The following is a 12,807-nucleotide window of genomic DNA, read 5'->3' on the forward strand; positions in this document are numbered from 1 at the left end:
GGTGTGTCTTTGCTGAAATAATAATAATCACCAGCTCCTAGATTTAGCATGATTGTTTTTTGTAAAATACACACTTATTCTGAATTTGATGCCGGCAAAATGTTCCCAAAAAATTGGGGCAGGAGCAACAAAAGACTAGTGGAATGCTCAGGAAACACCCGTTTGAAACATTCCACACATCAAATGGTTAACTGGTAACTGATGATGGTATCATGATTCGGTACGAGAGCGGCAAAAGGCTGAGTCGCTCTCTAGCAAAGAGGGCACAAGGTTTGCTATTTTGTGAAAAACTGTGAGTAAACAGTATAATAGTTTAGGAACAAAATTTATCAAAGTACAGTTGTAAAGAATTGATAGATTTCACCATCTACAATCCATAATATTATCAAAAGAGTCAGAAATCTTTGCTAGAAGGGGGCTGAAAAAATTAGATTTAATGCCCATGACCTTTGACCTGTCAAGCTGCACTGCATAAAAACAGTGACTTGATTGTGCAAAGGACGCTTGGGAATGCTTTGAAAATCCATTGTCAGTAAACACAGTTAATCGCTGTATTTAGAAATGCAAGTTAAGACTGTCATGCAAAATGAGAGCCAATTATCAACAACATCCAGACACACAGTCAACTTCTCTGGGCCCGAACTCATCTGAGATGGACTGACTCAAAGTAGAAAAGTGTGCTGTGGTCTGACGAGTCCACATTTCAAGCTGTTTTTGGATATCATGGACAATAGGAAAAGGACCATCCAGACGGTCACCAGCTCACAGTTCAAAGCCACCATCTGTAATGGTATGGGGGGGTGTTAGTGCCCATGGCATCATGGGTAACTTCACATCTGTGAAGGCACCATGAATGCTGAAAGGTACATACGGTTTTGGAGCAACATATGCTGCCATCTCAACGTCTTTTTCAGGGCCGTCCCTCCTTATTTCAGCAAGAAAGTGAGACTCATTCTGCATGTGTTAAAACAACATGGCTTTGTATTAAAAGTTTGCATGTACTAGACTGGCCTGCCTGCAGTCCAGACCTGTATCCCACTGAACATGTGTGGAGCATTATGAAGAACAAAATACCATAAAGGAGACCCTGGAGTGTTGCACAACTGAAGTCATATATCAAGCAAAAATGGGAACACACAATATCAAAACTAAAATTAGTACCCTTAGTTCCCAGATGCCTACTAAAGAAAAGGTGATGTCACACAGTCGTAAACATGCCCCATCTTTTTTGAAATGTGTTGCAGGTATTAAATTCAGAATTTAAAAAAAAAAAAGGTTATCAGTATGAACATTAAATGCTATGTTTTTGTACTGTATTCAATTGAATTAAGGTCAAAAATGATTTGCAAATCACCCACTTTTTTATATCAGTGTTGTATATTATTGTGTGATGATTGCAGGCTGGACTACAGTGGACCCTCCAGAGAGTTTTTCTTCCTGGTGTCCAGAGAACTGTTCAACCCGTATTACGGCCTGTTTGAATACTCGGCCAATGACACGTACACTGTCCAGATCAGCCCCATGTCTGCCTTTGTGGACAACCACCATGAATGGTGAGGTTTTTCGTATATGCATGTAATCAGTGTATCTGTTTAATGTATGTGGTGAAAGTTAGTGTGCCGCTGTGCTGACAGTGAAGTGTTGATCTTGTCTGCTTGGACTGCTGCTCCCAAAATAGAAGTCATTTGCAGGGTGCTGTGTGGAAATTTGGATCAGCAATTTGTGGTTCACCCGGCAATTTTGCCTCGGTGACAGTGATTGGATGGACAGATGGATAGATCATCAGATGATGAATGGATGGGCAGACAGCTAGACAGGACAATCATAATATGATCTGATGGAGAAGATAGCCGATGTAGCAACATAAGTCTTCAGGGGTTTGTTTGTCACTCTGGACAAAATTCGTGGTACCTATTAAATTGAAGAATGTCAAGTCAATACTTTTGTTCTTGGAGGGACAATCTGTCTGACTTTAGAGACGTTCTCAAGAAAGAAAGGATTTAGAAACATGTTCCCTGCTGGTTCAGTTGTTCTCTGTATGACAGGCTCCAGCACTGTTCTGACTCAATGCATTGTTATCAGAGAAAATCTGGAGGGGTGTTATTCATTGTCATAAACAATGTCACAATCTGGTGTGTTCTCAGTTATAAAATGAACTTCAAATCTCACTTAAGCCCGTTAAATACTACATGAGAGAAACATGGATGAAAGAAGCTAACTAACTTCCACAGGGTTTATACATCCGCAGATAGAAGATTTAAAACCAATCTGCTATGTTACGATCTTTCTGTCAACACCTGAAAGAGTAAACCCACTCCATCTGGTACTCAAAGCAGTTTACACCAAACACTTGATGTGAAAAATCATTTGAAGGGAAGATTCATTCCACCTCTGATGCCTGTATTGACCTGTATTTTCTCTGCTGTGTCCAGGTTTCGCTTCAGTGGACGTATCCTGGGCCTGGCCCTCGTCCACCAGTACCTGCTGGATGCCTTCTTCACCCGACCCTTTTACAAGGGGCTTCTTCGCATGTGAGTACCTCACCCCACTTCCCTCTGACTTCCAATTCCACACCAGCATTTCCAATCAGATCCCCCTCACTAACTCTGTCAGGCCGTGCTGAGAATCTAAGTGTTGCAGTCAGATCCTCTCAGCCGGCAGCTGGCAGCAGGAGCAGCGTCCTTATTAATAGCTTTGTCCAAACAACCTCAATCCCTGCCAAATGTCTGCACTAAGGACAGATGTTTATGTCATTATAAGGGCTCTTAACCTCCTCAGCAGCCCGGATCCTATCTTGGCTTTACCATTATCATACAAACAAGCTTTTATCAAACCAGTGGATATGTGTTTTAAACTCTAATACAAATTACATCCAGTAGTTGCAATGACATGAAATATTTAATCATCATAATCACTGGGAGGAAAGACTATGCATAAGATATACATACCTCATACTTTTTTTTTTTAAAGATTATTTTTTGGCATTTTTGCCTTTATTAGATAGGACAGATCAGCAGTGCGAAAGGGGGAGAGAGAGGGGACAACATGCAGCAAAGGGCCGCGAGCTGGACTCGAACCCGCAACTGCTGCGGCACAGCAGTGCCATTATACATGGGGCACCTGCTCAATCCACTAAGCCACTGGACGCCCCACCTCATACTTTTTTGTTTTTAAATATAGGCCTCTACCAAACAGTTAAAATGTCATTTCGTGGTATTAGTAAGTAAAACAGAAATAAAAGTTCAAAATTACAGATCATGTACTGTTGTAATACCTGTAATATATAAGTATACCAACATATATCAGTTTGTTACCATGAAATTATTAGTATTAGTAGTATACCAGTACTACTATTATTTCTGTGCATTATTCTATATACTATTATATTATATTATTATATATTCTAGATCAGACATAATGAACTGGTGGACCGCAGTCCGGATCCAGACCAAAATGTTGTCCTATCCGGACCTGTGGCCAAGTTGTAATGCCATGTAAGAATAAGAACAATAATCTTTACGGAGTAGGGCTGGGCTTAATCAAGAAATAATGGAAACCAACATTAAGAACCTCTAACCAATGCAATCTTACCCATTTCAGTAATTTCAGTTATTTAAAAATTCTCCTAATCCGGGCCTGCCAACTCCCACACCTCTGGTGTGTGTCTCACGCTTGTGGGCTGTGTCTCGCACTCTCAGGACACAGAGAAAAGCGAGGGCAGAATGGTTGAATAATCATGTAAAAAAAGGGAACGACTTTGACTCTGGAATACAGCTGAGTGTTTGACAGCAGAGTCGTATGTGCTTCTACTGTGTTTCACTATCGCAGATCAAACAGCTGATGGTCCGACAGCAGCACAGTGAGACAGATAAACAGAGCGCAGCTTCTCTTCACAGCACCAAAGTGTCTGAAACAGCCACATTTGCAACAGTGGAAAGTGGCTTCTTTAGACTTCACAGGCTACTTTGTGTTAGTTTCAGGTTCAATCAGACTTTGTAGGAATTATTTAGAAACACCAGGATGCATCGCTCCATGACTCATCCAGCCGCTCAGGCTAAGCTCTCATTATTATTACCAGGGACAGATGTCATGCTTTGGGGGCCTGGGGCCACAGGCTCATTACCTTATTTTCACCCTTTCTCTAACTGGGAATGTTGGTAGGCTGTTAGCAGCTATAGGAGAAGTAGGCCTACTCAAAAAAAAAAAAAAAAGATTGATGAGTGAAATGATTAATAGTACAGATGTTTGACAGAAGTTGAAGTCAGAGTCCTGCAGTCAGGAGAGGTTGGCTTATTATCAGCACAAAATGCTTAAATTTACCTGTAGTTTGTTTAAGATGGAGCTTTTAATTTTTATATAATTCTGGAAAGTTTAAAAAATAACTATAAATCATATGTTTATTACACTGCAACACACCATGGTCACATGAAATTGTGTCAGTGACCTATGAGGGCAAAAAAACAAACCACAAGAAAAAAATAAAAAGCAAAATAACAGTTCATTAATCGTAATTAAGATGAAATGTTCAATAAATCATTGATTGTAGGTATGAGGTTCGGACCCTTACTGGGAGGAAATTTTAGCAACTGGACCTATTTGAATTTTAGTTGAATACCTTTGTTCTAGATATTTACCATTACAGTATTTTGAAAAACATCTAAGATAGATTTTTTCCTTAAATTTTAAAATGTAATAGTATTAAATATATTGTATTAACAACAGTAACTTTTTTTGTCATAAAAATTGTGAATTTTTTATCTTAGAATCACTACGTTTTCTATGAAACTCAGCCTTTTGGTAGCTTTAGACAGTAATAAATATAAATAATGCTGAAAATTAAATGTATCATTTAACAACAGTGAATGACCTCTGAAATTGTGACATGTAAAAAATGTATGCCTTCCTTTGAAAATCCCACCACATGTCTGGAGGAGGTGAACTGAAAAAAAACTTACTATTAAGGATACAGTGACATCTTGTGATTTTTTTTTAGCTAAACATACCTAAACAGAATGGTAGAGATAACTCAGTCAGATTGAGTTAAGTTCAACATATTTTCTGTTAAGATACAGTGATTTTAAATGTGCTCTACTGAACAGCTGAGCAGGACGTTTAATATTGTTTTATCGCTTGTCTACCATCAGCATATTGATTGACATTACTGAAGCTCAGAAAGTTCTATCAACATGGTAATTACATATGTATATATATTGTGAAAGACTTAAGTAAGTATTAAGTATTCTGAAATTAACAATATATTGCACCCCAGGCTAAAACATGTTAAAAGGGTTAAAACGTACATTTTGAGATTGTTAAAGGTAAAAGTCAAGACCAAGATGTTCAAAATGTCACCTTTACGTAAAATGTTTTAGTATAAAAAAATCCTGTAGGTTTGTTTTGCCCTCTACTTGTATTTATTATCTGTATATCTTAGTAAGCATTCCACATTTCTCATAACTGAGCTGGTACACCTCCAGGGCTTTATCCTGATACATAATAACTTTGAGCAAACATATTTTTTCTGCCATGCATCATGCTGTGTGTTTTAGTTTACTGCCTTTGGGGAAAGCTGTCTTTTGCTATTGTACATCAAGTAATTAACCTTTGACCTCCCTTATTACAGTTAGCCATAGTTTATGAGTAAGACACGTCATCAATACCTTATTGACCCCTCTGTAAGCTCCGTGTAACCTCTGCCTGCGATCATGCAGCCCATGTGACCTGAGCGACCTGGAGTTCCTGGATGAGGAGTTCCACCAGAGCCTGCAGTGGATGAAAGACAACGACATCGAAGACATGCTGGACCTCACCTTCACTGTCAATGAGGAGGTGTTTGGACAGGTGTGTGTGTGTGTGTGTGTGTGTGTGTGTGTGTGTGCGTGCGTGCGTGTGTGTGTGTGTGTGTGTGTGTGTGTGTGTGTGTTTAAAAATGAGTAAAATAATTCCTGAACCTCTTAAATTTGCGGCTGCAGCCTGGTAAAAATACGTGTGTGTGTGTGTGTGTGTGTGTGTGTGTGTGTGTGTGTGTGTGTGTGTGTGTGTGTGATTGCTCAGATTACAGAGAGAGAGCTGAAGCCAGGCGGGGCTGGTATCCCTGTATCAGAGAAGAACAAGAAGGAGTACATTGAGCGTATGGTCAAGTGGCGTATAGAGCGAGGAGTGGCCCAGCAGACGGAGAGCCTGGTCAGAGGTTTCTATGAGGTACAGCACTCAACAGGATACTTCACTGATTTTCAACAAGCTTTGTATCAAAACAATGTGGGTAGTGTGTGTAGATGAACTGTGGAAAACTACCCTCCATCTAACCAGTGCCTCGATAACCCCTTCTCCTCCCACAGCGAAATCCCCCAAATGACGCAAATTGATGCAAAACACATCATTTTGCCAAGTGTCACTGGCTCTCAGGGATGTTGCTTGAACTACATACTGTGCTTCTACATTTTGATATTGCTTGCCACTGCGCACACAAAGAGTTTACAAGCAGGTCAAGAGACAAACGCCCCACACCCTTCTCTCTCTTGCTCTCAAACTCAAATCCAAATCTGATCATGTGGTAAAACAAGGCAGTGCTGTTTATATATAAACCAAGATATGTTACTGCACTCTCTTTTTCTCACCTTAAATGTTTTTAGAAACACATTTTAGTGCCATGTTTAGCTGTACTAGTATGAGAGTTTGTGAACACGAAGTAGGTGCCTTAGTGCTTCCTGCAAAGTGAAAATGGAGGCTGAGATCAAACAGTAAAACTAAGTACTGCCGATCATATATAAACCAAGACGCTGTTACTGTGTTGCCTAATCTCTATCTATCTATCCATAGATATATGTCTTCATGAGTGACTGACTTATATAACAGAAAGATTTTTTTTTAAATACTTGCTATATTTGATGCGAACATTGGCTCTGAAAATCCATCAAACTATGATGTGATCCTATGTAACTGTAACTTTAAAAACTTTTTTTAAAAAGCCCAAATATATTGCAACTTGCATTGCAACTTTTCAGAAAAGTCGCAGCAAAGTCAGGCATTTCAGTCCCTCTTTTGCAATAACTTGTGAAAGAAAGACTTTAGCACGAAAAATGTTTAGATTTTGTGAGCTGTTCAGTTTGGATGTGAATCTGAGGGCCTGTTCCTACTCAACATGTCGGGAGAATCTGTTCAAACTCTGAATAACAATGGTTACATGTGCGAGTATTTCTCTGAAACATTTGTATGAGTGAGAGTGTAGAACTGTAAGAAGATGGAGATAGCTCACAGTCCTGCATGCTGTGGAGGCTCAGCATGACAAAGTGAACCCAGAGTGGTCATGCAGTTTGGACTGGTGCTCATATTCTGCTTTTTCTCATTTGTTTTCATAAGCAGAACAAACCCAGTCTTAAACCTGCTTAAATCCGTTGCCTTGCAGGATGACAGATTACCGGCTCTTTGTAGGCTGTATGTCTGTCAACATGAGTTTACAGGCCTCGCTTTGCTAAACAAACAAAATCCAACATTTAGTGTTATAAAAACTGATGGAAACTTTTCCCACAATAATGTTTATCCTCTTGCCATCTGTGTATTTCCACAACAAGGATCTACTGTAACTGTGTCAGGGCTCTGAAATTCCTCGAACAATGACGGCTGTGGCAAGACTGTTATAAATGAATAGGTACCATATGTTATACCATGTGTTTGTCCGTTTATACGTGTGTGTGTGTGTGTGTGTGTGTGTGTGTGTGTGTGTGTTAGGTGGTGGATGTACGACTGGTGTCAGTGTTTGATGCCAGGGAGCTGGAGCTGGTGATTGCAGGCACGGCAGAGATCGACCTGGCAGACTGGAGGAACAACACCGAGTACAGAGGAGGTATGTAAAGCTGCAGGGAGGCGCTCAGAGCAGAGATGAAGATCAAAGTGTTTGTGGCACACTCACAGCAATGTCAGAGAACTAGCAAAGTCAAATGCACACACCGGCTTACGTTCAAATGACATGTTTATCCACAACTTGGAGCTGCAACCACTAACCCTCTGTTGTGAGCAGGGGGGATTAGATAGATGCCTTGTGTAACAGCACCCTTGCGCTGAGGTGGGTGAAAGTGTGTCCCATTTACTTTTTTTCAGCCAGTCTGAGGATGAAACGTGGAAATCTGATCCTGATAGGGAGGTGGAGACAAAAAATCTAATGAAATTGTCCGTAACCTATTTTACACTTCTTTCGACACAGGTTTGCCAGGGATCCTTAAAAAGTCTTAAAAGGCATTAATATAATTAATTTAAAAATAAGGCCTTAATTGGTTTTAAAATGACTGAAATTATTCTTACAACAGTCTTAAAATTCTCTGACATTGAAAGTAAGATTTTACAATTGTTTTTTTCTTACATTACATTGTGAAATCTCAAAATAATTGATGACATATATTTTTGGTTAAGCAGTTTAATAAATTCAACTTCTTAAGCTCACGTGCAGAGTGAGAAAGACAAAATCACCAAGAACACCGATGAGAAATGCTATATATTTCCTCCTTCTGTTTTTGATAATATAATATGTTCACTGTCGTCCATGGGTTCCGCTCTAAAAAGGGTTGTATTTGTCAACACTTGATGTAGATAATTTAACTTTTTTCAGGAGCCAAAAGACGTCATGTTTAAGGTTGCCATAAACATTTGGGCAAAATAAAACTTTTCTTTAATTTTGGTTATTAGTAGTTCAGTTCTAAGATTTAGTTCAAGTGGCATTAAAAAGCCTTAAATAGTTTTTTGGCTGAAGCTGTAGGAACCCTGATACAGCTTTAACCCACAATGTCCACTGTGAATGTGATCCACTGCCATTGAAATCAATTTGACAATGTCCACTGGATGAGTTGGCGCATTACACCTCATCACCTCTTAAACTAGGATATCCTGCAATAATAAACTGTAAAATCCGACATGTTGATTTACTTAAAATCTTGAAAACGACTGCCTTGTTTACTTTATATCTGAAGTTTATTTGAAATTTAGCTGAATTTGCTTAATTTTATGAAGTTGCTGCAATTTAAAAATGACAATTGCAAAAACCTTGTTCTTTCCAAGGTTTTTTTTTTTTTAAAGATTATGTTTTTAATGACTTTATTCGATAGGACAGTGTAAGCGTGAAAGGGGAAGAGAGTGGGGGGTGACGTGCAGCAAAGGGCCAAGGCTGGAATCGAATCTGCGGCCGCTGCGGCGAGGATAGAGCCTCTGTACACTTAAGTAGAACAAGTCAGTCTGACAAAGAGGATTTAGCCAATGATGGAATTAGGAGATCTATGAGTTCTGTTGTGTTAACATTTTTAGGAATACACAAATATGATCGACTAGTTTGCAACTGGCAGAATACAGATATATTTACAGATATATACAGAAGTTACTAAAACTTTAAAAGATTCATTTAATCAACCTTGTCATTTTTAAGTTGCAACAAGTTCACAAAATCAAGTACATCTAACTAAATTTTATTTAAACATAACAATTCGATGTATAAAATAAACATTAATGAAGACTCATAGTTATATTTACTTACATTTTTCATGCAATTGATTTCCTGGATTTGTTAACATAAAATCAGCTTGTCACAGTACCTTATCTTGTTTCCTGTATTTGGGAGAAGGAATGATCGGGTTTTCCTTTAATATATTTTATTCAGGAAATACCGATTCAAAATAAAAGCATGCTGCTTACAGCAGTTAAACCTCTGATACCTGGCAGGCTGGCATTCCTGTCTTTAAAGGACTGTAGAAAGCTGAGTTTTAAAGCTGGAGTGTAGATAATTTGATCATCTGAAACTAGAAGACCTAAGGAATCCAGTAAGATTAACCATGGCATGCTAACTTTAAGCTAAGTTTTGGTGACGAAAAACAGCATGGGCATTCCACAGGGGTCCCTTGACCTCTCACCTTAAGATATCTGAGTGAAAAAAAGAATGGGTTTGATGAATACCCACAAGTCTCCTCTTCACAGACATACCCACTGTGTGCTAGTTAAATGCAGCATAGGACAAAATTCATGCAGTTTTTTGCCTGCAGTATAATTGTCTTATTTTGTATTTGAATATTTCTGCACACTGGGGTCCCTAAACAGTCTTGGAGTTGCATAAATTGGGACCAGCTGGAAAGCTGAGACTCTTGTGGAATCAATGAGCCCAATTTCATTCATGTATTATGATGTTAGTCCCCAGTCCTCATGTCTTTGAAACGGCATCACTGTTTTAAAAGACCTGTGTGTTGGGGCGCCCAGGAGCTCAGTTGGTAGAGCTGGCACCCCATGTACAGAGGCTGCGTCCTCACCGCAGCAGCCGCAGGTTTGATTCCAGCCTCAGCCCTTTGCTGCATGTCATCTCCTCTCTCTCCCCCTTTCACACTCAGTCTGTCCTGTCTTTAAAAGCAAAAAAGACCATAAAGATAATCTCTGTATCTCTGTATCTGTATCTCTCTGCTGTAGTGTACTGCATAATGAGCACTTAAAACTTTGGGGAGTTATTGCTATTTAATTATTGTAATGCGTATTGTGTACAGTACAAGCACGAAGCGCCAGTGTCCAAACCATTTAGAAGAGATCACATTAAAAGGCTTTTTAAAGGTCTGGCCAATCCAGTTGAAAAGCGGCCAGCAGCAGGGAGACAAGAGAACTCAAACGGACAGTCGGCCATGACTCAGTGTGAGGCTCTTTTAATAGACGAATCGACTGAGACGGACAAAACAGCTCCGCCATTAAACATTAAACAGCAGAGCCCATTCAAAAATCACACAGGAGAAATAGTGAGATGGAAGGAGGAGGAGAGCAAGGACCAGGGGACAGAGGCCTTATTTGTTATTCATCTGACTCATGCACCATCATCATCTATCTCCCTCCAGGTTACCATGACAACCACATAGTGATTCGCTGGTTCTGGGCAGCTGTGGAGAGGTTCAACAATGAGCAGAGGCTGAGACTGCTGCAGGTACAGCACGTGGGTGACCGCATGCACACAGGGTGCCCCCGTGTGGAGGCTGGGTGCCCTGCAGGCGCTGCAGAGTCGTGTTTACCACAAAGCTCAGATGGACTTAAGTGCATGACGGGGGTTTAACTTTTGGCTGCAGAAGGATCTTACCTTAATCTCTGCAATATATAGAACTGTATTACACACTTCACTTTACATACAATGTTAAGTTTTCACTGTTGAAATATCCTCAGATTACTTGTTTAACCCTTTGAAACTTTGAGCAACAACACTCTTCTTTTGCAGCATTCCGATGCCTTTCACAAGTATTAAGTAAAGCAAGTATTACATAACGTAAATGTGTATAAATATATAAAGTAGCAAAATGGGTGGATTTATTTCAAAAACTCTTAAAAAAGGGTTTTTTGAGCTGCTTAAGAAATGTCCCAGAAAATGCAAGAAATTATTATATTTAGATAATATGAAAAAAAGGCTAGGGAAAAATGACTAGGAAACTATATACTTAGAATTATATATTTAAAAATGTTTTTAAAGAATTATTGTAATTTTAACTTTTTTTATTTTCCAGTTGTTTTTTGTGTCTGTTGTTGGTGGTGTTTTTATGGTTCGTTAAATTTAATTTTTAGTTTATTTTCTTGTACTTTTTTTTTTTTTTTTACTAATTTTTGGGTAATTTCTTCTTAAGCTGCTCATTGCCTTCTTTCTTTGTTTTTAAAAGAAATCAAGCCATTTTGCCCAGTTTTCAAAGTGTTAAATATTGAATATATAGAACTGAAAAGGGGTGTGGGAACAGCCCGGTGCGGCCTTATGCTCACCTGGCACTGTCATACCTTGAGTGTTGAGCTCATGGGAGAAAGGTGTGACAAGTCATGAATAATACTAGTGCTTTTAGGATGCTGCTTTCATACTTTGTTTGACTGTTTTATGGGCTTCTTCTTTTTAGTTTGTGACAGGCACCTCCAGTATTCCCTACGAGGGATTTGCCTCTCTGAGGGGCAGTAATGGACCCCGCAGATTCTGTGTTGAGAAGTGGGGAAAAATCACATCCTTACCCAGGTAAGATGTCTGATAGGATGACTGTGTACTCTTTAGGGACTGCACAAAATGGATTAACCTCACAAAAGCTGTCAAGTCTTTTTTTTTTTTTTTTTTGCTGAAGGGAGTTTGGGCCCTTTCATTTTTCTCTATGTGCCACACTTATATATTATTTATATATTTATTTTATCAGCCTTCCCTTGCTAAATCAAATTTTAGTTATTAAACAAGATCAGTGGTGGATAGAGTTCGGAAAATCTATACTGAAGTAAAAGTACAATAACTCCCATAAAAAAATGTCTCAAGTAAAAGTAATCATGATAAACCTACTAAAGTGAAAGTGTAAGGTACATAAATGGTACATCTGCTACAGAAGTACAAGGTACTTTTAATTTGAATATTTTAGGATGTGTGCAAAATAATGAAAAGGCTGCACTTTTAAAATAAATTATATTGTATTTCTAAAGCCCCCCAAACTTTTAGACCTCGCAGAATAAATGGTGACATTTCCCTTTCACTGTGCCTGTTGTTCTTCTGCTCCATCAGTGCCAAGAGTACGCTCTGCACTCCTATATGAGGCGCAATAAACAGCTGAAGGGCATATATATTTCAACAGCACTCCTAATATACTGTACAGCTCAAAAATAGAAAAACTATTTGTGGTGGCAGATATTTGTTTTTGGCTGCCAGAAATATATGAATGTTTGGGAAACTGCATATATCTTTTTATTTACTGTCTTTAATAGGAACAAAAGGATATTAGGCCTTACATCATCACCATGTTTATCTGCCTGATAACCTTTTCCTGTGTGTGTGTGTGTTTCCATGCGTTTCCATAG

General features: G+C 39.0%; 1 protein-coding gene across 6 annotated transcripts in view; it reads left to right on the plus strand.

Annotated features, from left to right (window-relative positions):
* The window catches only part of hecw2a (HECT, C2 and WW domain containing E3 ubiquitin protein ligase 2a), a 62,598-nt gene that overhangs the window by 45,366 nt on the left and 4,425 nt on the right, over positions 1-12,807 (plus strand). For all 6 annotated transcript variants that reach the window (XM_088082919.1, XM_088082923.1, XM_088082921.1 and 3 more), the window contains 7 exons: positions 1,401-1,553; positions 2,433-2,531; positions 5,712-5,841; positions 6,055-6,201; positions 7,729-7,843; positions 10,848-10,933; positions 11,877-11,989. In XM_088082919.1, coding sequence (XP_087939045.1) covers positions 1,401-1,553; positions 2,433-2,531; positions 5,712-5,841; positions 6,055-6,201; positions 7,729-7,843; positions 10,848-10,933; positions 11,877-11,989 — 843 coding nt within the window. The remainder of the gene's footprint in view (positions 1-1,400; positions 1,554-2,432; positions 2,532-5,711; positions 5,842-6,054; positions 6,202-7,728; positions 7,844-10,847; positions 10,934-11,876; positions 11,990-12,807) is intronic.

This window comes from Plectropomus leopardus, chromosome 10 (assembly GCF_026936395.1).
Source record: "Plectropomus leopardus strain MGB_pleo_1.0 chromosome 10, ASM2693639v1, whole genome shotgun sequence".
NCBI lineage: Eukaryota > Metazoa > Chordata > Actinopteri > Perciformes > Serranidae > Plectropomus > Plectropomus leopardus.